The sequence below is a fragment of the Canis aureus genome, chromosome 2, assembly GCF_053574225.1.
Source record: "Canis aureus isolate CA01 chromosome 2, VMU_Caureus_v.1.0, whole genome shotgun sequence".
Lineage (NCBI taxonomy): Eukaryota > Metazoa > Chordata > Mammalia > Carnivora > Canidae > Canis > Canis aureus.
In genome coordinates this window covers 19,065,592-19,091,087 of record NC_135612.1, presented here as the reverse complement: position 1 = coordinate 19,091,087, position 25,496 = coordinate 19,065,592, and the positions used below count along the sequence as shown (strand labels likewise).

The 25,496-nt window shown below is 38.3% G+C and overlaps 1 protein-coding gene across 31 annotated transcripts in view; it reads right to left on the bottom strand.

Moving 5' to 3' along the window:
- LOC144293967 (uncharacterized) overlaps positions 1-25,496 on the bottom strand; it is a 1,010,193-nt gene that overhangs the window by 846,304 nt on the left and 138,393 nt on the right. For 30 of the 31 annotated variants that reach the window (XR_013361426.1, XR_013361408.1, XR_013361422.1 and 27 more), the window contains exons 4-5: positions 10,933-11,011; positions 9,741-9,822 (exon numbers count right to left, since the gene is read on the bottom strand). Coding sequence is in view for 1 of the 31 variants with exons in the window: in XM_077865537.1 (XP_077721663.1) it covers positions 10,933-11,011 (79 nt within the window). In the remaining 30 variants the exon portion in view is untranslated. The remainder of the gene's footprint in view (positions 1-9,740; positions 9,823-10,932; positions 11,012-25,496) is intronic. The other variant, XM_077865537.1, reaches the window with a different exon arrangement.

The following is a 25,496-nucleotide window of genomic DNA, read 5'->3' as shown; positions in this document are numbered from 1 at the left end:
ATAACAATTTCAGTTCAGTAACTCATAAAAGTCAACATTCAAGTTCTACATCTTGTAAGTAAGCCCAATTTCTACTCCAGGCATTACTGAACACTGGCACTGTGAGAATGCTCTGAGCCATGTTATAGTCCTATGTCATACAATGTCCCTGAGCATTGACTCAGGTTCTTGCCCACTCCTCTCTTTGTGCACATTACTCACAAAAGAGGAATTTCTTTTGCTTTGGCTCAAAACCCTGTCATTTTTAGAGAATAAAGCTTTAACAAATCAACTTTTATTTCCCTATTGTCCTCTCAGTAAACATTTTTTTTTCCTGGGATGCTCTTTACATGAACAGTGTTTCTAAATCAGTGATGACCACCTGAGTCAGATTTTAGTAATTCTATTGTTATAGCAGCTATGGAAGGAAAGTTCACAAGAAATTCTCAAAAGATCCCAAACTGAATGCTCCAGGAACATTCCCATTCTACCTGTCCAAATTTGTCCCCACTGCTCTTTACTAAAATCTTCCCTCTTAGGGTCATCTCTCCAGCAGTATTCCACACTGATTCCATTTTTCAAGCTTTCTCATATTATTTTAACTAATGCACACACCCCATGTTTGTTGCAGAAACTCTTCTCTCTGCCCATCTAAATCCTAACAGCCTAACTTTCAAAGCCTAATCCAAGTTAAAACTTCCTGGAGCACTCTCCATATTAAAATCTACTCTCAACAATAATCCAATTCTGTGAATTCTGACAGTAATTTCTGTGCTTACCATTAATTCGGATGTTTAGTTTCATTCTGCTTTGCATCATCATGCAATTGCTTCATTGCACATGTCCTGGTTCTTTGATTTGATCAAAAGCCCATGGAGAGGAGGAATATGTATAAATCAAAGAATGAAATTCATCAGGAAAAGCCTACATGGCAAATAAAATCTTCATATCTTGTCCAATTCTTAGTTCATTCACTTTCAAAAATATTCCATATTATCTACAATGACCCAAGGAGGTAGACAGAGCTTCACCTCTATCCATCCACCACAAAAGCCATCCCCAATGGTTTGCCCTTTGGAGTCAGACTAAAACAAAGGCCAAAACTCAGATGATTCAGCAAGCCATTCTACCAAATGGACTATTTCATCAATGAAGCTGAAACATTGGCCAAGGCCAGGTGGCGTGAATTTTACAAAGCAGCAGACAGTGGTGATGCGTCATAACCAGAGAAAATCAATGCCCAGCCACTATCAGCTGCAGACTCTGCCCTCATTCCCTACAGGTATAATCTACTTCCAGAAATAGTAAGCATCACAAAGATGGCCACAGAGCACAGGCATCCTTGACACATCAGGAGATATTATCTCAAAAAGGCAACACACCTATGTCATATAGGCAAGTTTCTCACTGTAAATAAAAGTAAAGATGGGGCAGCCAGGTGACTCAGTGGTTTAGCGCTGCCTTCAGCCCAGGGCCTGATCCTCGAGACCCAGGATGGAGTCCAGCGTTGGGGTCCCTGCATGGGCCCTGCTTCTCCCTCTGCCTGTGTCTCTGCCTCTCTCTCTGTGTCTCTCATGAGTAAATAAATAAAATCTTAAAAATAGGGGATCCCTGGGTGGCTCAGCGGTTTAGTGCCTGCCTTTGACCCAGGGTGCGATCCTAGAGTCCCGGGACCGAGTCCCATGTCGGGCTCCCTGCATGGAACCTGCTTCTCCCTCCTCCTGTGTCTCTGCCTCTCTTTCTCTCTGTGTCTATCATAAATAAATAAATAAATCTTTTAAAAAATAAATTAATACATAAATACATAAATGCATAAATAAAAGTAAAGATGGAAGTAGATTTCTATTACCTTGGCAGATAATATGTAGTTCTATTTATGTTTCAATGTTTTGGCTGTGCGGCAGGTTTAGTAGAGAGTGGAGAATTTTTGGTGTTTTTTTCTGCATTAGTCAATAATAACATTGTAAGATGACAAATCAGTTCACTTTTCCCAGCATCATAGACTGTGTGCATGCACGCACACACACACACACACACACACACAATCTTCTTTGTACTTTACTTTTTTTGGCTAACGTTATAGTCAACGTGCAGCACAGGTGGTCATCCATACAGAGGAAAAATGCTATTTTAAAAGCTGCTGTCAGTTTGTTCCTTTTGTTCTAGGGCAGCAGTTTTCAACTAGGGGTGACTCTGCCCCCAGGACACATTTGGCAATGTCTGGAGACATTTTGAGTTGTCATGACTGGAGTGGTGATGCTACTGGCATGCTGCTAAAATCTTACAATGCACAGGACAATCTCCCACAGAAAGGAATTATTACATTCATAATATCAGTAGTGTCAAGTTTGAGAAATGCTGAGCTAGAGGTAAAAGCAACATATAATTTTAGGAAGAGAGTGCTTTGGGTTTAAAGGAAATTACTTTAATCGCCTTTGTTTTATGCAAAAGAAAAACCGAAGTCTTATTCTGAAATAGGGAATTTCAGACTAAAGTTGAATGATGGCTTTATGAACAGCATCTCTGTGGAAACCAGTATGTTGTTAACTTCATTTTAAATTCCTTGGCTAGGATGAGAAATGAAGAAGGAGGCAGGAACAAATGTCCCAGATTTCCAGGAAGAACTGATTTGAGAGGACTCCCTTTTAAGATAAAATGACCTTGAGTAATGTCACAATAGACAAAGGGCTAAGCAGAGTCAGTCAAAAGAATGCTTCCTGTGATGAGCATGATTTGAACCAGTGGTAAGTCTTTCTTTTTCATATTATTGTTCTCTTCTAATACCCCCCAAGCCTTCCAAAGAAGTTTTGTAAAGCACCACTACCTACTACTGTTCATTGTGTTTAGGGCATAAAGATTATCAAGACAAGGATTTCATTAGGGCAAGTAGAGGTAAATGTAAGGAGAGAGCCAAGGGAAAATGGAAAAATGGTGATATCCACATGCAAGTCATAACCCGCAGGGCCTAAAAGAGAAAGAAGATTGGGTGCACTCACCCAATAGCCTAAGGGAAGTTCTGCAAGGCCGTAGGCTAAGTCTATGAGCCTAAGTTGACTGTCAGAGGCGTCATGTGTCTCCCAGGAAAGAGTCTGCCCTAATATGCCTCCCTAGCTCGATTACTGGCTAGAAAGTGTGGCCCTGGTGTGAAATGGCAATGGACTACAGAGTGTACCAGCTGGGGAACCTTGGTCAATTACACTAACTGGACTCTGTTCGGTATATTCTCACAGTCATCTCACAAATATGACCATCACCAGCTATTGGACTGTGTCTTTTGGACACCAACTTTCAACCCCATCATCTGTTCAAATGCCTTCCTTTTCGTCACTTGCATTGATGCTTTAATTATTGATCAACAGCTCAGTAGTAAATAGTTTCCACCCAACTGAGAGTTGAAAGAAAAAAAACAAATCCTCTATGATTGCCAGAGTAGTAGGAGAAAACTAGTAGACTTCAGAGTGCTCCAAACCAAGAAACCCTTCACCTATATGATACTTTCACCTGAAACTGACCCTGACTGTGCTGCTCAAAACTCCAGCTCAGTACCTTAGCATGTCACCAACCTCTGTCATGCAATGACTGCCAGCCCCCTTTCCAGACTTGGAACCACTCCATTAGAGACCCATCATTATCCACTATAGAACTTCTAAGAGAAAATTGAGCTGAATAAATTATTAGCAATTTCATAATAAACTTCAAATCATCTTCCATACATTTTCCTCAAACTGCCAGAGTAATTTGTATATTAAACATTTAGATAGTACCATCCTTCCTTGTCAAGACTCCCATCTGAGAGATTGCTAAGCAAAGAGGAGACCATTATATTCCAGGAGAGTGTAAGTTCAGAAAGGCCTCAAGGCAGACCGTAAGCTGGAAGACTTCTCAGAAGTTTGCCAGCTCTGAGATTTTGTGATTTTATGATTTCAGATGAAGAACCAAATAAAATACTGAGAAACTTTCCCCACGACAGAAAAGAAAGTCAGTGGAAAAGCCAGCATTAGAGAACGCCTGGCTTCTTCAGCTAGCTCCTAAAACATGAAATATATTTTTGAACTATAGACAATCAGAACGTCTTCTAGAAGAAGTGGACAGTAGAAGATAGTATTTGTCTGCATTTGCAAACAATTCCAAAAACAGTATGCAGAAGGACAAGTGAGCTTAAAAGACCATCATGAGATTTTCGGTTTGAGTGCTGGACAGAACTTCAAGCCTGCCTAGCAGTCATGTTTCGAGTAAGTGTGGACCTAAATTCATTTCGTCCTTATATCTTACACAGTATGTTCACACCTACCAGCCCCAAAAGAAGAAATATTGATACAGTGATTTTAGACAAAGTTACAGTCAAGTTGGCCTAAAACACAGAAACGCCCTTTAGTGTGTTCTTCACACAAATCCATATGATTTTTCGTTGCTCTGACATTAAAATTACTGTACATATTGTTCCCATCTTCTGTTTGCCTAGTGCAAGAACACAGAAATGTTATTAACTCATAGAGTGAGTGCCGATGCGCATGCGCGCGCGCGCACACACACACACACACACACACACACTCACGCAGGCACACAAAAAAAGCTCAGCTTGTCAACAGCTTTGGCGGAGTAAAATACAAATGATAATTAGAAACATGTGTCCCCAGCAAAGAGGCACAGAAACTAAAAGGTCATCTTTTTCCAAATGACCTAATTAGAAAAGCCTGGAGTGCTGGCTACAGTATAATGGTTTTACACAGCTTTTAACTCAGACTTCCTGTTTTAAAACAGTGCAATTTACTGCTCCTGTAGCAAATATGAATTGTCACTTAATGCCAACAGAATTACGCCTCACAACACCACCTGCCTCCAGCAATCTCCTCATTGTTAGACCCATCAGCTGAGGGCTGCTGATTTACCATCCCAGAATGACCATTTAGAACCTAGTGCCAGGATTGCTGCCAAGTTGAGAACAAGGATTTCATGTAGAAGAGAGCCCACGAGGTACTTTACATTAATGCCGATTGAAATATGCATGAATAGAGCAAAGGGAAAACAGTTGTTCGGAATCCGACTATCAGTGAATGCTTCTTAGATTCTTTTTTCCTGGTCCCAGAGCTAAGATTTTGATGCTGAATAATTTTAATTGCCAAGAGACAATAGACACACACTGGCTGAAAATGCCGCGTGGTAGAAACTCACACAGGCACCCAAATAGAATTGTCGTTTTAAATAGATGCCTCTGTAAATTTGTATTTAATCTCCCTCATATTTATTCAATATGTTGTGATGTTTCATTAAGTATTCATTTCGCTTGTCTGTTTCATTGCCTCAGTTCTCCCAACTGCAACACCTACCCAATGCTATGAGGAAGAACGTTTATCCTAGACCCTAAAGAATTTGGGTCTAGGATGCAGTCAATAACAGCAATGGGTACTCAGCTATGAACTATTTTTCCCAACCTCTCTTAGACCTAACTGTGGTCATATGACTAAATTTAGGCCTGCAGGACACGAATGGAAGGGATGAGTACAACTTCCGAGTCACCTTCGTATAGACTGTTTGCCTTGAATGCTCTCTGTCCCCGTCACTGGCTGTGGAATGGTGATGACTGGAGCCACCCTGGGTGACAGAGCTGCTCGGACAGCCCTGCACTATTCACCCATACACTTCTCCGTGAGAGAAAACCCAACCTCTATCACTCTTAAGACTCTATAGAGCAAGTACACTTTGGGATTTTTTTTCAACTCCTACACATCTTTTTTTTTTTTTTTTTTTTTTTGTAGTTTCAAGTTTTTATTTAAATTCTAGTTACTTAATAAATAGTGTAATATTAGTTTTGGGAGTAGAATTTAGTGATTCATCACTTACATATAACACCCAGTGCTCATCACAGCAAATGCCCTCCTTAATACCCATCACCCATTTAGCTCATCCTCCCAACTACCTCCTCTTCAGCAGCCCTCTCTCTTCTTTTTCCTTCTATGCTATCTGCTTCATTTCTTTCTTTTTTTTTTTTTTAAGATTTGTTTATTTTAAGAGAGAGAGGGTGTGAGCAGGGGGAGGGGAAAAGGTAAAAGGAGAGGGAGACAAACAGACTCTTCACTGAGCAGGGAGCCCAATTCGGGGCTCGATCCCAGGGCCCTGAGATCATGACCTGAGCTGAAATTAAGAATCAGTCACTCAAATGACTGAGCAACTCAGGTGCTCCCATCTATTTCATTTCTTAAATTCCACATTGCGTGAAATCATAGTTGTCTTTCTCTGACCAATATATTTCGCTTAGCATAATACATTCTAGCTCCATCCACATTGTTGCAAATGGTAAATTTCATTCTTTTTTATGCCTGAGTAATATTCCAATATATATATATATCACATCAATTGATGGACATTTGAGCTCTTTCCACAGTTTGGCTATTTTTGATAACACTGCTATAAACATCAGGGTGCACGTAAACCTTCAGATAAGTATTTTTGTATCCTCTGGATAAATACCTAGTAGTGCAATTGCTGGGTCATAGGGTAGGTCTATTTTTAACTTTTTGACTGTTTTTCCAGAGTGGCTTCACCAGTTTGCATTCCCACCAAGAGACTAAGGTTTCCCTTTCTCCATATCCTCGCCATCTGTCGTTTCTTGTATTGTTGATTTTAGCCATTCTGACCAGTTGGTGTGAGGTGGTATTTCATTGTAGTTTTGATTTGTATTTCCCTGATGATGAGTGATGTTGAATACCTTTTCATGTCTGTTAGTGATCTGTATGTCTTCTTTGGAAATATGTTTATTCATGTCTTCTGCCCCTTTTTTAACAGGATTATTTGTTTTTTGGATGTTAAGTTTGATAAGTTCTTTAAACTCTTTTATTTTTCTTAAAGGTTTTATTTATTTATTCATGAGAGACACAGAGAGAGAGAGGCAGAGACATAGGCAGAGAGAGAAGCAGGCTCCATGCAGGGAGCCCGATGCAGGACCCAATCCCAGGACTCCAGGATCACACCCCACCTTTAAGGCTGGCGTTAAACCCCTGAGCCACCCAGGCATCCCTGATAAGTTCTTTATGGATTTTGGATACTAGCCTTTTATCAGGTATGTAATTTAGAAATATCTTCTCCCATTCCAAAGGTTGCCTTTAGTATTGTGGATTGTTTCCTCCATTGTGCAGAAGCTTTTGATATTGATGAAGCCCCAATAATTTATTTTTCCTTTTGTTTCCCTTGCCTCAGGAGACATGTCTAGCAAGAATTTGCTATGACTGACATCAGGGAGGTTGCTGCCTGTGTTCTCCTCTAGGATTTTGTCTCACATTTAGGTCTTTCAACCATTTTGAATTTATTTTTGTATTTGGTGTAAGAAAGTGGTCCAGTTTCATTCTTCTGAGTGTTGCTGTCAGTTTTCCCAAAACCATTTGTTGAAGAGACTGTTTCCAATTGGATATTCTTTCCTGCTCTGCCGAAGATTAGTTGACCATAGAGTTATGGATCCATTTCTGAGTTTTCTATACTGTTCCATTGATCTATGTGTCCATTAATGTGCCAGCACCATACCGTCTTGATCACTACAGCTTTGTAATCTAACTAGAAGTCTGGTTCTTCGGAGTCTTTTGCGGTTCCATACAGATTTTAGGAGAGTTTGTTCTAGCTCTGTGAAAAATGCTGGTGCTATTCTGATAGGTACTGCATTCAATGTGTAGATTGCTTTGGGTAGTAAAGACTTTTTAACAATATTTATTCTGCCAATCCATGAACGTGGAATGTTTTTCCATTTCTTTGTGTCATCTTCAATTTCTTTCATAAGTGTTCCCTAGTTTTCAGAGTACAGATCTTTTACCTCTTTGGTTAAGTTTATTACTATGTATCTTATGGGTTTTGGTGCAATTGTAAATGAGATTGATTCCTTAATTTCTTTTTCTGCTGCTTCGTTGTTGGTGTATAGAAATGCAACAAATTTCTATATGTTGATATTGTGTCCTCCAACTTTCCTGGATTCATGTATCAGGTACACTTTGTCACAGCAGATTAGCCTGTACCTCAGCTGATAAAACAGATGCATCAAGAAGTTGCACCCTCAAAAAAAAAAAAAAAGAACAAGAAGAAGTTGCACCCTCTTATTTTTCCTTTGATTTTGTGTGTATCTTAAATTGTTGAATTCATTAGTAAACCAAAGAGAAAGTGATTTTAGGCTAATCCTTGCTAATCCTCGAACCTAAACCAGTCTTTAAGATCAAACAGAGTTCATGAGATCTTTTCTGTAAAATAAGAGGATGAGTGTTGTTGGGAGTTTCAAAATCCTATGGTCTAAGGTTCTATACTGCACTATGACTTGAAGTAAATCAAATCTCAATTCATTTTCATGCATTATATCAAAAGAGATATACCTAAAGATTCTGTTTTTATAATTTCCCAGATAGACTTTTGATACATGCATTTCCTTCATTTAATACTTCCTTTGTAATATTTTAAATTCCTCTCTTTTTACTGGCTCCTCCCCATATCCTTAGTCACATAAAGGTCTATTACAATTTATAAAATCTTTTTATTAGCTTCTTCTGCTCAGATAATTTTATTTTACATATTCCTTTCTCTGTCCAAATTTCTCAAATGTGTGGTCTAAGCATTTGTCTGTCTCTAAGCCCTCATTCTCATTCTCTCCTTAAATCCCTAAGACTTGTGCCTCCCTCCTTCCAATCTACTATAATTTTAAAATATAACTACTCTATTTTCCCAATTCTTATATCCCTGAACCATTTTATTTATACATGCAACAAACATTTGCTGAGCCTCTCCTGTGTATGGTGAAATAAAGGAATTGGGATACAAAGCAAAGTGCTTGAGGATTTCGTCATTCTGGGCTGTTTTAAAGAATCTCCTAGGATTTGCCTCGATTAGCATGGAAATGCCATTCTGCTTCTTATACTTCAGCTCTGATTATTCCACAATCTTTCTTGGCTGTTCTCCCTCTTCTAATAGCCCTTAATAGGGGTTTCCTCCCATGCTCAGTAGCAGGTCCTCTGTTGTGTCTCTCTACTCTCTTCCTTTGGAAATAGTATCAGTTCTCCAGCTTTCAGTTATCACTTCTTAGGAATGATTCTCAAAAAAAAAAAAAAAAAAAAGGAATGATTCTCATCTGTCTCTAGGCATAAAATTTCACCCAAGTTTCGGTAATAAATTCACAATTATACCTCATTGCCAAACTGCCCTTGATGTCATGTCCCAACATGTCCAAAACTAACATCCCAACATGTCCCAACATGTCCAAAACTAACCTAATTCAGTTTCCTTACACATACTCCCATCCCCACATTCTATCTAATATATTCCCCTACTGACAAGTACACTAACTTCCTTAGCTTTCCCTCTCTCTTCATAGGTTAGCCACACCTTCCTATATAACAGTAGAAACAGAAGTTTCATTTGAAGTAACTTATTTCCTTGGCTGCTTTAATTTGAGCAACTCACTCATGGTAACCAGAGAGCAAGCATTTGCCCTTTCTCAGAACATGGTTTCTTCTATGCATTGCCAAATAGTTGGGAGAACAAATGAAGGAATGTCAATAAGCAATTACATAATTTACTACCAACATTAACCTGACAAGAATTAGTGGGAGAGGTAATATGCTCAATCCCCAAAGAGTTCTCAAATATTCAAGCTTCAATGGATATATTTATAAAAGCATTTTACTGCAGAACCAATTAGATGAGCACTCCTTGTTCCTCCCATTTTTGTATTATTATATAATGGGAAACTACATGTTTCCTTTCCTTTCCTTGACTATGGTTGATGTTAAACTTACCTGTCTATTGTCCTCTTACTTTTGGTTCCACTTTATGTCAGAAACCTGTTTTTTCTTGATTATGTGTTATACGTTTGCCTATCTAAAAACAAACAAACAAACAAACAAACAAACTATGAGACCTACTTTTGTCTTCTTTTATACCTCATTTCACACACACATACTTCTTGTTTGCTTTATCATTTAGAGTTCTCAGAAGCAAGTGGACATAGAAGGGTTCTTAAAGAATGTATATAGAGTGTCCAAGATCATCGAAAGGTCAGGCTTGGAGGCTACTTAGGAGCAATGCCCAAACCAAACTGCAGGACCACCCAGAAAAGCCCCACTTACACAGCCTAGGGCACCCAGGACAGGACACCAGAAATCATTCTACTGCTGCTCTGGAAGGCCAGATGTGTCTGCCACCATCTTCTCCTGAAATGACTTACTCATCATGCCTACTTTTTTCCCCACTGTTCACTTCTAAACTAAAGTCTCCCCAGTGGCTGTCTGATTGGAGATACCTCAGTTACGTGAGTACATCATATCTGCAAGGGAAGTTGTGAAAGTGAATTACTGCCCTCAGCTTTAGAGAAGGACTAACAGGATAAGTTACAGGATCAAATTAGAAAAGGTATCCAAGGATTCTGTGGAAATAAATAGTTCTGACACAAGAACACTACATTCACTGGCGTCTCTTCCCAACTTCTCTCTTTACCAATATTGCTATATTTTACCAAATAACCAGGATTTCTACTATAAGTCATGTGTACCTTTTTTCTCATTCAGTTCCTGGATCCTACTAATCAATAATTATTTTCAAGTCATTCACTGCTTGCCCAGCATACATGTATTGGTGCTAGGGGGATTCAGTATATGTGCTGCCAAAGTGAGCACGGTGCTGGGGGATTCAAAAGAAGTAGAGCCATAAATTAAAAAATCTGGAATTATCCTATAGAAAAAGATAAAGTATTATAAATGGCAAAATAAATGAATTGATTTATTATAACAGAATTTTGAGGAGAGATCTATCAGAGTAGATAAAGAAGACAAGAAAGGAAGATTTTATAGAAGAATTTAGTACTTCAGTGGGCCTTAAGTTTGGACTAAAGACCAGGACTGTATATACAAATTCACTGTGTTCTTCCCAGGACTTCACTAAAATAATAGCAATAAAATAGAAAATTATGAACCTATAACAAGTGATACTTACTCAGGAACAATGATCAAGCCACAGTGAGGGAATGTCCAGGAGAGATCCTCCAGTGATGCCCAGGCACTCAGCATAGAATCTGGAGAGGATCCATCAGCAGACATCAGGTTTCAGCAAAATTATAGAAGATGTTAAGTAAATAGGGAAATAATAACCAATGTGGACAAAACCACAGATTAGAAAGCTTTCACAAAAGGTTGCAGCTAATAAAGAGGTCAATTAGCCCCCACAAAATCTAGACTCATTTACCATGTACTATAGTGACTGGTCTCTACACCATAGGAAAGAGAATGAATGTTTTACCTCTGGAAAAACTGAATAAGCCTGGAGAAAGACCATAACATTCTGATACATAGCACTTCTCTAGTCATAAGCATCAGCTCCCCGAACAATAACTTCAGAATAATCCCTTCTAGTCTATGAGCCACATCCAAAAATACAAATTTGCGTTCAATTTTTTTTTTTTTGGTCTTTCTTTTAATGTAAACAAGATCATCAGATTTGGGGAAAAAATTGTTCAAAGTGTAAGAAAGAAGTAAAAAATCAGCTCAAATATATAACCACAGAGAAAGCAATACTGAAAATATTTTTAAACCCCTTAATCATTACGTTGTGACTAGAACTAAAAAAAAAAAAAAAGGTGCTATAAAAAAAAGCGAGAGTCAGAGAACAAGAAAGAACACTTGAAAATTAAAAATACTAATGAAATAAAAGTGTAAATGATGGGTTAAAAGATAAAATATAGGTAGATTGAAATGATAAAGCAAAACAGAAAAAAAAAGATGGAAAATCTGACAGAAACTATGTAAATAAAAGGTTGTGATCTAGGAGGTTTAAGAAATGAAAGAGAACAGAACAGAATGGAGCTAAAGAAATTATCAAAAACAAGTATTAAATTTCCAAAGCTTTTCAGAGGGGTTTCCACCTTCAAATACTCTACTAAAAGAACAGAAATATTAATAAGTAAATGGAAATAGTCATACCAGATATCCTAATAATATTTCAGAACACTATTTAAGAAGAGGAGATTCTCCAAGGTGCCTGGCTGGCTCAGTTGGTTAAGTGTCCAACTGGCTCAAGTCATGACCTCACAGTTGTTGTGGGACTGAGGCCCATGTTGGGCTCTGTGCTCAGCAAAGTGTCTGCTTAAGATTCTCTCTCTCTCTCTCCTTTCCCTTTGTCCCTCCCATAGCTCACAGTCTCTCTCTCTCTCTCTCTCTTTCTCTCTCTCTCTCAAATAAATAATTTTATTTAAATGAGACAATCCTAAAATTTTACTATAAAAAGAAGGGGAGAAAATGGAGCAATGCCTTCAAATTTCTGAGGGAATATAATTTTCCATATTGATTTTTATAGAATTTTGCCAAACTACAAACTATACAATTAAATGTCTGTGTATAAAGACACTATCAGACATGCAAAAACTCATACAATTTTCCTCTTATGCACTCCTTCTTGGGAAGTTATTTGGGAATGTGCTTCAGCAAGAGGAAGGAGTAAACCAAAATATATAAGCTGATAAAGTAAATCCAAAAAAATCAGTTGATTCAAACCAGGAAGGTATTGAGGGAAGTTCTAAGATTACTGTTTTATTGCAGGTTTGGTAATAACCATCCCACATGGCAAAAGAAAAAAAGGGGGGGGGGTCATGAGGACATTAAAAGAAAAACATTTTAAAAACTTGAAAAAAAAAACACCTGATATGATAAAGGGTGTGAAAAGTTATTAGAAAGAAACCATGACGAGAAAAAAAGGGAAGATTTGAAACTTCAGAAAAAATATTCAGAAAAATAAGAATAGCAATTTTCTTAGATCTAGAGAGAACAACATTCACACAGTCATAATAATGAAAACTGACTTGAAATATCACATTACTGTATAGAGAGTATAGAAAAGGGAAATGAGGAGTGTAAGAGGCCTTTATCCTATTTTCAGGGCCTAGAACAATAGTTTCTAAAATTTTTCATCACAAAATATCAGCATAAAGAGTTAAATGACTTAAAGCGTTAAAGATTCTTTCCTCTAGGATATAGTCTAGGGGTTGACGGAGCAAGAGAGAGTTAAGTCTTTTTTATCAGCCTGTCCGTCCGTGCTATTTGCTTTTACCACGTGTTAAATTTTGTCTTTAAGGGGCACCTGGTTGGGCATATGCCTTTGGGTCAGGGCGTGATCCTGGGGTCCTGGGATCGAGTCCCACATCGGGCCCCTACAGGGAACCTCCTTCTCCCTCTGCCTGTGTCTCTGCCTCTCTCTGTGTCTCCTATGAATAAATAAAATCTTCAAAAAAACTTTTTTTGTTTTTAAAGTGCTTTTGGTTTTTTGTTTGTTTTGTTTCTTAAGTAGAGAGCTTAAGGCAATGACTAGGATTCAGCAGAACCAAGGCGGGAAGGCACATCAATATCCTCCAGGAGAAGTGAAAAAGCAAAAGTACAGTGTTAATCTCAGGCACCGTGAAACGCCTTGTTGACCAGAACTGAAGGGTCACCCTAGGGTAAAACACATTTTGGGAGAAAAGGTGAGGCTAGCAGCTTATTGGGAGCTTTCAGAGATACCTGGAGGAAAGCAATGTTTTAGGAAGATCTGACTGGCTGTAGTGTGCAAGATGACAGACAGGAGAGAAAGATTCCACTTCCGGTGCCCCCCTCCCCGCCGCCCCGTCTAATACATCTATGGTCAATTATGTCCGCCAGTTCATTTTCCCCTCATAATCATAAAGCGTAACCATCATGCACACCTCTCACTTGTCAACTGGGGCCATCATAAAATCCAATTAGCATTCAGGGCTTTCCATGATCAACAGCAGTGGTTCTCACTACCAGCTTCTCACTAGTATCATCTAGGAATACTTAAAAAAAAAAAATCATTTCTGGGCAACATCTCACACCAGACTTTCTGGGTAATGGTTTTCAAAATAAGGTCCGCAGACTAATAGCACCAATGTCATGGAAACTTGTTAGAAAGTAAATTCCTGGTTCTCACCCTATAACATTGAGTCAAGCGGGGCCCTCCAGGTGATTCTGATACTTGCTAACCAAGAACCACTGCTGTATGGTATACTGGTTCTGGGTGAGGCTTTGAAGTCAGGCAACCAATTATATGATGCTGAACAAGAGGCTTAGCCACTCTAAGCCTTGATTTCCTCATGCAAAAAAAAAAAAAAAAATGAAGATAGGAATGTCTACCTAACAGGTTTATGGAAATGATTAATTTGAATAATAAATTTAGTGTATAAGAGCTCAATAAATTATTTTAAAATATTAGGGTTTAAAGATCTATATACTATGTAAACTATGTACTTTTAGACTACATACTATATGAACTATAAACTATATTCTTTTATATTCTCTATGGTCCAGGCAAGCCAATCAACTTACCATTTAATACACCTGCGTCCACATTCTATTAAATGTCAGGAAAGTGGTTTTTCTCTCAAGAAACTTGCATTGTAATGGAGACCCACACATGCTCACACACTAATAAAATTTAATAAATGCTGAAACTCATATTCAAACAAAATGCTAATAGAATAAAAAGAAATTTCAAATTAAGTCTTCCTTAAAATGGCTCAGAGAACAGCTTAAGGGGGAAGGTGGAACTGAAAGGCTGCCAGAGTATCAGCAGCTAGAAAGGGGGAAGAAGAGAGTAATGCTAACAGTCACAACAACGTGTGGCCAGTTGAACAGAACTCCTTCCAGCACATTTAATGTCCTACAATGGCACATCCCTCCTTCTCTTACTGTTTCCTCCTCCAGCTACAGCTTAAAATTGATTTTAAGCTACATTTACCCTGATCATGAGCAGCACAGGCAGTCTTCTGTGGACGAACATGGAGCTCATTACATGGAGTGTCAGGGGCATGCGTGGACCTGCAGGTGGGCATTTCAGCACGCTGGCCCCACCGCCTTTCTTCTCTTTGTGCCCTCTCCCCTTCTCATCCAGCTCCTTTCTACTTCCCACCATCCTGCCCTCACCCACATCAACTCTAGGCCTCTGAGCTCCAATATTTTCTATACTGAGAATGCTCTTCCCCTGGTGTCTCTCAAAAATCACATTTTATTTTTGGACTAAAATTCAAATGTTATCTTCTTTTTTGCAAGTTTCAGATATCCCAACCAGAACTAGAGTATTCCTAAGTAATCTCAGAGCATTTCTGTATTTATATCATAGGCCTTAACATGTGCATGCTTTCATACAGCCACCAATACACCTCCTACTATATGTATGAAACTTTAAAGAGCAGGGATCATATTTTGTTCATCTTCTTATGGTCCTCTACAGTTCTTTATAATAAGTTTTCAGTTCCTGTTAGTTGAATCGAACTGAATTGACTTTTTGCCCAGAAATCTTCAGTTATACCCTTGTGTCTATGTCATCATGACCAACATCAGAATCTTGCCATCTTCTGTGGCTATTTAGTGCCCACTCAATTTTATTCCCTACTTGACCCCAACACAAATACACCAATACAGTGACTCAGCACGGGCTGCACCTTAGAATCCCCTAAATAGCTTTTTAAAATTCCATTGCCCAGGTCCCCAAGTCTCTCCACCAAATATTTTGTAAATTGGTCAAGGGTAGGGTTTAGGTCTTTGAATTTTATTTTAATTTTAAAGATTTATTTATTTATTTGAGAGGGAGGAGGGATAGAGGGAGAAGAAGAGAATCCTTAAGCAGATGCTCCCTGAGCACAGAGCCCAGTGCAGGGCTCCAGGCAGGGCTCTATCCCAGGACACTGAAAGCATAACCTGAGCCAAAATGAGAGTTGGTCCCTTAACAGACTGAGCCATCCAGGCACTGGTAGGTCTTTGCATTTTAAATAGCACTCTAGAGTATTATAATGTGAAACCATAGTTAAGAAATGAGCTAGTGTATTTGCCTCACTTTTTCCTGATAGCAATTCACTGACTTTTATTTATTTTTTTTTTAATTTTTATTTATTTATGATAGTCACACAGAGAGAGTGAGAGAGGCAGAGACACAGGCAGAGGGAGAAGCCAGCTCCATGCACCGGGAGCCTGATGTGGGATTCGATCCCGGGTCTCCAGGATCGCGCCCTGGGCCAAAGGCAGGCGCTAAACCTCTGCGCCACCCAGGGATCCCGACTTTTATTTTTTTTAATTCATTGACTTTTAGTAATGTTTTCATGTTTTTCTACCTATTTTGGTGACTTTTAAATACCTCTGTGTTTGTACAGGATTCACGTAGTCTCACCTCCTATAGAAACTAGTCTTCTCCCCCACTATCCCTAGCTACTCCAATATTCTAGTTTCACATTTAATGACTTATTATTTCATAGTTTCAAGATTAGTGCTTGACTTTCTACTACAAATGCCTGCAGGGCAGGAAATCTGACTTAAACTTGGTAAATATGCCACACTTTCAATTATCTCTTTGATTCGATCACATTTTAAGATAAACACTTCGTACAAAATAAATAAAACTAATAAAAACTAAATGTATGAATATATATATATATATATATATATATATATATATATATAATGATTCTATTTCTGTAACATACTATTAGGAGCCCAAACTCTAGAGTCAAGAGAACTTGGATTTGAAACCTAGCTTCAGCACTGGCTAGCTGTGTCAACTTGGGCAAGTTAACATTTAACATTTAACATTTCTGAGTCTCAGTTTTCTGATATGTAAAAAGTTTGTAATACTTCATTAAATTGTTGTGAAGATCAAATGAAATAAGATGCATGGAGAGCTTAGCAAAACATTTGTCACATAGTAAGCAATCAGTTCATAAATATAATTATTATTTGAGTGAAAATCTCATGCCCAACTCCTTTTAAATCAACACTTTCTTGAGAAGCATCTACCTTGTAAGTATTTTCTTCAGAAATAAAGATAAGTGATTCTTTATGCCTTATGTATATATATCTAACTAGATTATTTCCCCATATCAAAGCTTAACTGTGTTATTATTATGTTAGAATGTTCATTACATGAAATGTTCCAAGCAATTTCAATGCTTATGGATATATCATTGCATTATATGCAGTTGCCTACAATTAACAGATTTTAATTTAGTTACCAAATAGTAGGAAATTCTGATTAAGAATTCGCCAGAGGGGAGAAACCAAATTGAAGGGGAGTGAGGTCCGTATCATGGGCCATTTAGCGGAATTAAACCCAGCTTCCATGGGATGGTACAGAGAATGATTAGAACGCTACATCTCCAGTTACTACAAACATTGAGTCGATTACCAACCAATCTGCATCTCTACATTTTCACTCTCACCACCCATGACTTCAGAACATTTCAATAATGAAACTCTACAGGGAGAAAAACTTTGAGTGTTTTTCCTTCACCTTGTGTAATCTCACTCAGCTATCTCACATAGTTGCATTGCCCTCAAATGACACCGCTGAGAAAGATGGAAAAAAGGGAGGAGGAAGGGAAGGAGTCAGAGAGAGGAGGACACAGGGGGAAAGATCACAGATCACAAAGCATATAACTATAAAAATCAATGGAAATTCATTATAAAAAATGCAGGAGAAAAAATGTTCAAGTTTATTTACTTTGCTCTGAACCATACTCTTCAAAATAGTTTATTATTTTGCTACTTAGAAAGTGCTAAGAGATTTCTACAACAGAAGCACTTCACTGTTTTATTAGAGATTATTTTAAAATGAGCACTGAGCAATTTATAGAAAAATCCATGTTCTCTTTGGCTCGTGTGATTCAACTCTACCTGTTAAAGGCTCAATAAACTGTTACTGCTTCATATTATTGAATAGTTGCAACTATAAAAACAAAAATATAACAGCTTCACATTCCCATTCATTCTTCACATTTCATCTCCTTCTAGAGGTTTATTCTTTCCTTAACCAATGTCTTTACTTTCACTGTGTACACAAATTCACATTCTTTAAATAGTGTTTTCAGATCAAAGTACAAGTTTTCATCTGAAGTGTTTGTGTTTAGCAATTAAAAAAGAAAATGTAGCTTGATGAGTTCAGATTTTTACTGTTCAATTTCACATACTTGGTACAACTGAGGAAACTTCAAATGTAGAAGCTATATAATATGCACGAACTGTATTTTTTTTTCCCTCAGAGCACATACTGAAATCATTGGCTTATTGCCTGAGAATCAATTAACAGAATTTTTTTAAAATTTAAGAACCTCATCTTTGAATATAGAAATTGCAAACATTTTTCTCTTTTAAGTTTTTGGTTTTTGCTTAGCAAATTTAAGTAAAAAACAGAAGTAGTAGCGTCTGTTGTTTCTGCCTAATAATTAGTACAGGCGGCAGGGTTACAGAGGTTAACATGAGGAAATCATTTGTTTCTGCCTACACATAGGAATATGAAAACACTTTTCAATGTAAACATACTTGAGATGCTGAGGTATATTGTGAAGAGTTAAACTGTGGGTCTTGTGTAAATTCACTTGTCTGACAAACTAGAGCATGTTTCAAAGGTTATCTATGCCTGGAAGCTATACCAGGCAGAGAGACTCTCCCCCACGCCTTCTTTATGTGCATTTGGGACACAGCGGCAATGATAATATGTATTATGAATGAAGTGCAGAAATTAAGAGGAGCAAAAGAAAGAAATGATCTTTTTTTCCAGTTAACACAAATTGGTTATTGCTTCTTCCTGTGAAGGCCAAAATACTTTAACTATTGAGAAGTCAATGAAATAATTTTCCAGTCTTATGAATTGACACAGCAGAATTTATCTTCTTCATTTAAAAACAGATTTTGCAGTCAAAATAATCCCATCAAGCCTTCAGTATTTGGTGGCAGTGTTTGGTAGCAGCGTTTTGATCTTTGAGAAAGAATACACAAATTAGGATTATTTGGGGACACACTCACCACAAAGTGACCAGTTAATTTTTAGAGTCCACATTAGTGCTAGCATAGCAACACCTACTGGTACGTTTATGAAGTAAAATTGAAACCAACATGGCCAGAAATCGGTTCCTCCATCTTAATAAGAAAAGTTACAACCTGTTTTTTTTACCTGTGATATTGACGCATAAAAACAACTACTTCCAAACTAAAGAATGGAAAGGAAAGCTATAGTTGTTGAAGAAAAATAACTCTCTATGTTTACAGTGCCACTAAGGTGAATGTTGCACTTCTCTGAGGTTGCCATTCAGCCTGCTTCTAAAAAAATGATGCCATATAGTTCATGTTTGAGGCTGAGCTCCCTCCCCCTCTCCCCTGCCCTCTTTCCCTCCCCCTTCTCCTCCTCCTCCTCCTCCTCCTCCTCCTCCTCCTCCTCCTCCTCCATCTCTTTCTTCTTCATACATTCTTTAAAGGCAGTCTACACAGTTACAGGAAGCCATTCAAGAGAGTACTGAATGGATTGAAGTAAGCTAAGAGGCATCATGTTTATTTTTACCACAGATATGAAGTCTAGTCACCAAACAATGAATAATACAGCATGTAATGTCATCGTCTGCCAACTCTACCAACTCCTAAACATCTTAACTTAAAGAGACCACATAGAGCTGCAGAGAGTATAACAAGCACCAAAAGGAAAATAACCCAGAGCACTGCTAATCCCGAGGTTCAGTAGAACTTGACCTCACGATATTTAGAAAAGCCATAGCCTCGGTTAAATCCCTCTGTTCTGTAATAATTTCTTGAAAAAAAAAAACAGCCCCCAAAAAGTGAACATTCTTGTTCTTGTGGCTTCTGCCACATGCTGCTAGTTAACCAAATTGTAAGCTAGGACACTAACGGGCTGCCCTCTGTTTTCTCAAGAAAGGTAACATAAAGTTTTCGTTCATTGTCAAGTGGTCCACCAAGAGAATTTAGGAGGTAGGCAATATGAACTCTGTACTAATCCATGGAAAGGCCAGGCCTAAGGGGAAACAAAGAAGATCCAACCAAGGCAAGTCTGGTCCATCTCTAAAACCCTGAAATAAAAACCCTTTCCCTCCTCAATGAGGTAGTGACTCTTCCTTACAGTCTTCAAGGATCATATAAATTGAGCATCTGCTACTCCTAGTCTGCAATTTTACATTTCAGTTAAGTTGGACTCCGTAATATTTCTATTTCTTTAGTTACCAGTGTGGATACATTCATAATCTCTACAGACATTTTTTTAAAAAGATGTTATTTATTTATTTATTCAAGAGGAAGAAAGATAGCTAGAGAGAGCATGAGCAAAGGGGAGAGGGATAAGCAGACTTCTGGCTGAGCAGGGAGCCTTGATCCCAGGACTCTGGAATCATGACCTGAGCTGAAGGACCTAACTTACTGAGCCACCCAGGTGCCCCACTACAACAAATTTTTAAGTATTCCATTTGGCCTAAAACTCTTGAGATTTATGGCCTTTTAAGGAACACTGGGGAATTTTGTGCTCCAAAACACAGATACATGTGGGTTTTGTACAGAGCTGGCTTGAGTCTTGACCTTTATCACCTGATGCCTGGCTTCCTAGGGCCACCTCCTAATTGCTCTCATTAATACTAAGCTTAACTCTTTCTGAACATTCCTGTCAGATTTGCTTGTCTAAAATCCTGCTCTCACCAAGTCAAGTCCCTTCTCAGAAACCTTAGCTGCTCATCTAGCCCAAGATTCTTCCAAATCCATAGCTTAATGTGTGCTGTTTTCAGCCATGGTTTTTTCACCAGCCCCTTAACACAAACCTTCCTCCCCTATCAAGCCAACTGGCAAGTTACTCTGCTTCTGTCTCTTGTGCACAGGTTCATAAACATTGCCTCCGTGTCCTAAGCAGTGCTGTTTGCCTCCTCCTTGCTCTGTTATTATAGCGTCTACTCCCTCACCCACCCCCGCATCAGTACTTTTGCCATTTCCTCTGGGTCTCTTCTAGAAACTTCTATATAGACTTCAATAGTTTATTCCAACCCCACATGGAGAATTCCTGATTTCCTTACTAAGTTTTTACTGTTTGAGATACATACTATCTTGTAATTTAATTTTTCTTCTGTATATGCTCCTTCTTCCTAATGTGGTGATAAACTCCTGTAGGATAGGGATGGAAGTTTACACTTTTGTATATATAGCCTCTGTAACTCCAAACACAAATCAAAAGGTGAAAAGGGCAAAAGTAAAAAGTTTCAAAATTACTAGAAATACACTCTGAGAATATGAAATAACATCTAGAATAAAAAATAACTCCCATGTTTAAGCATTTTCACATGCATTTGTTCATTGAGTGTAAAATATTAGTATCTCAAAATAGAGCCAAGAAATTCAGGGAACTCTCATAGTTTCCACAGGAGAAGAAAATGGAAAAGCCGGTGGAATCAGAATGTGGGGTACCTATAATATCTTTTCAATGACTCAGTAACCTTTACTTATTTAAGGAGAATCCATCTCCTGAAATATTGCCATGGTATATTTTCTATAACTTGGAGTGGTATCACTGTACTTTTCTTTCATTTTTTTATTATGGCAAAATAGATATATAATCACTGCTACACAGAGTGGCTACTTCGTAATTCAGACCTCCCTAGTTTTTCCTCCCTGAATGTCCCTTTTTTTTGCTTTATAAAAGTTATATCTTTGGACTTTTGTACTTACCTACTAGGAACATATCTTGGGAAAAAACTGGGGAATCCTTTTAAAAACTGCTTTAGAGGTTCGTGAGATGATAAATGTAAAAATATGCTCTGAAACATGAGTCACTCTACAAGTTCCATCTCTTTTTATTATTGCTACAGTTATTATGGAATATTCTTAAAAAGTAAATTTTTCTCATAATACAATGCATTTGGCATCTCAGCAATCAAACCGTCTTCTACTAAACCCTCTTTTAAAGCATATTGAAGGTCCTACGCATTCCAGTGGTCTGTTTTTCCCACTGTGACATCTCAAATTATTGTTTAGGGAAGTCAAATGTTATGATCAATGGTTTGTGATGAAGTTGCTTTTGGATGTTCTTTCACTGCAGTATTTCTTTCCAGTCATCCGTTTTGAGCTAGCATCACTCAAGGTTCTCTAAGGGTAAATGATAATAAGTAATCTTCAGAGCCCCAGAGATCAGCAGGCAAACCGTCCTCCCCACAAACGTTATTAAGTTAGGGGACTTCTAAGAGGAAACTGAAAGCAGGAATGGGCGGTGGAGAAGAGGGGAAAACGTGGCATTCGTACCATGTCATTTCCATATAAACTACTACGTGAACCAAAGTAACATGCCTAAAAGCTAAACAAAGTCAGTACAAACTCTGTTCAAATCACTGGCATTGAGGAAGATAAATAAGCTACTATTGATCTGCATCCTCTTTGCTCTTTAGATCTCACTAGACATGACACAATGGTATTTCCCTCTGGGACCCAGTGTCTTGATCTGAAAACATAACCAGTCATTTCTCAGCGAGGGGGAGAGAGTAGTTTTGTTAACATCTGTTTTCTAGGCTTCTTTATTTTTAAGTTCTTGTTGAAACCTCCTTGATCTGCCTACCAGGGAATTGGAGCACATACCATGTGCCTGCTGCCTAAATCTCTCTTCTCTTTATTTGTTCTACAGAATATTGATTTAGATTTTGGCCTATTCGCATCACTTTAAACTTTTAAACACTGGCTCTTATAGCTAGAGGAAACACTTTGCTGATGCTAAAATGATCACCCAAGAGAACTTATTGGGGAAATACATAGACCAAAATTAGCCCTTGGCTCTGAATGTACAGCTCCCATTGAAACCAGTGGAAGCTGAACTCTAAGGATTTGAAGACACATTTTCCTTTACATTGAATATAAAGGCTTTTTGAAAGGGTTGGGCTTATTTGAGTTCCTGTTAAAGAAGCTGAATTAGCTCTTTGTCATATTATAAAAAGAGAGGCAGCATTGCTTCTCCAATTTGTCTTCTAAGGGTTCTTTTGATATCTAACAAAATTGCAAAGACACCCTTTTTTGTTTCTCTACACTGATTGTTTAATATTACAAAGGACCAGGCATTACACCAAGCACTTTGAGTTTTCTGTAGTTCCTACGACATTTTACTATAACATTCTCTAGTCCTTTACAACCCAAGTAGCAATAAAAACAGAGTAATGTGTAGAATCAAGATAGGAAAAGGAAGAAAAGATGGTAGAAAATCAGCAGTGTGAGATCCCTGGGTGGCGCAGTGGTTTAGCTCCTGCCTTTGGCCCAGGGCGTGATCCTGGAGACAGGGGATCGAATCCCACATCGGGCTCCCGGTGCAAGGAGCCTGCTTCTCCCTCTTCCTGTGTCTCTGCCTCTCTCTCTCTCTGTGTGTGACTATCATAAATAAATACAAATTAAAAAAAAAAAAGAAAGAAAATCAGCAGTGTGATACTTTAATAATAGAAAAAAATTAAGTTCTGACTTTACCAACTGACCACATACATCCTTCTCACTCTTCAGAAAGCTCTTTCATCATGCTGTGGATAGTGGTGTTGAGACAGAGCAGTTTTCCAAATGCCTAGCGGTGTAGCCAATCTTACTGCTAATAAGTGTGAATTAACAGGCACAGACTGATTCTAAGAGTCTGTGGCTCTATACATTCTGAAAGATGCAAGTGGTGTGGCTATGCTGACCACAGGAAGCCTCCGCACCAGTGCTAATCCTCCCACAGCAAGTGGGACTTCTCCAGGATTCATCCAGGTGCCCATATAGCACAATCAGGTTGCTAATTTATTCAAAGGAGTGTTGCCCTCTTCCCATCTGATCATGAACATAAAATGCATGTCATATACTTTGAGGTAAGCGAGGGCCACAGCCTTGCCTCACTCAGTTTTGCATCTCCCATCCCTAACGTAATTCCTACACAGAACCAATTAACTAATGTCTCTCAAATTCAAATGATGAATGAGAGATGCCAGATGATACAAGCAACCTTATGGGTTCATAAAAAAACAAATTTTGAACGACCTTCAGATAATTTAATCCGTTTCTCTGCTTATAAAGTAGGACTACACTTAGACCATAGGCCCAGTCTAAGTGATAGAGCAATTTCAGGAGCACTGAGGTGGAAGCCTGACCTACCCTAAGAGGGTGATAGAGGGTTTCCTGGAAGCCTTGAGTCTCGAAAATAATAAGAGGGTGTGTATACATATTCCAAGCAAAGACCACATGCAAGCCAGAGGCAGGAGCAGGAACAATGGCACAGAGATATGAATCTATGTAACAAATATGAGTCAGGCTGTGGAGAGCTGGGCAGAGACCAGACCATCAGGAACCCTGGCTGACAAGTTAAGGGACTTCAAATTTTCCCGTCGGCCATGAGCAATCACTGAAACACTATTTAGGCTAGATATGACAGGGCCAAAGGTATTTCAGATATAACACTTTGGATGGCTGTGGGAAGAAAGAGTTAAGGAGAACAAACCTGCAAGTATGTAAGTAAATGTTGGAGATGTCACAGTAATTCAGGTGAGAGAAAATGAAGGCAAAAACAAGGGAAGTGTGAGAAAGCGAAGTCAACAGGCCTTGGTGACTAATTATCTGGGAAAGAGAGGGAATTGGCATGATGAAGACAGCAAAGAAGTTGAAAGACTAATGAGTCAAAGGTTTATGACTTGGGTGACTGACTGACTACCTGGTTACTGTCCCTACCGAATGAAAGGGAAAATACGAAAAACAAAAACAAGCAAACAAACAGATTTTGTGAGAAGCAACATGAATAAAATGAGGAGAGTTGTCATGTCAAGCAAACAAGAGAACAAAGCACTTTTTTAAAAAAAGAGAATATAACAGGTAATGGGTATATTTAGCAAGAAGTCATCATGGATTGCAATCACACAAGCAACTTGATCTTGTCTCTAGTCCCCTTAAGTTTATTCAGCGAACATAGCAATTCTTCCCCTCTGGAAAAAAAATTCAGAAGTCCTCTCACTTTTCTGCTTATTTTCAGGTAACTGAAACTGTAACAATCACTTTAAGTCACAAGCACATTTTTAAGTTTTTTTTAGAAATAATTAGACATTCACAGGAATTTGCAGAGAGGCCCCAAGTACCCCTCACCTACATCTCCCCAATGATTAGTTACATTTTAGATAACTATAGTGTGCTATGGAATTCAGGAAATTGACATTGGTACAATGTGTGTGGTGTAGTTCCACATCATTTTATCCATCCCTGCAGTCACAATATCAAACTATTTTATCATCACGAAGATCCCGAACTGCCTCTTAAATGTCACTCCTATACCCTTCGGCCACCACCCCAAACACCTGGCAACCACTGATCTGCTTTCTAACTCCATAATTTTGTAAATTCAAGAATTATGTTTAATGTAACCTTTTGAGATTGGCTTTTTTTCACTCGGCATAATGTCCTTGAGATCCACTAACAAGTTGTGTGTATCAATGTTTTATTCATTCCTTTTTATTTCTGAGCAGTATTCCGTAGTATGGATGTGACAGTTCATTTAATCACTCACCAATTGAGAGCCATTTTGGTTGTTTCCAGTTTTTGACTATAACAAATAAGGGTGCTATGAATGGTCATGTGCAGGTTTTTGTGTGGACGGAGTGTTCATTTCTCTGGGATTGCTGGGTTGTATAGTAAATCCATGTCTATTTTTTCAAGAAACTGTCAAACTTTTTTAGAATGGCTTCACCATTTTATAATCCCAACAGGAATGTATGAGAGATCCAGTTT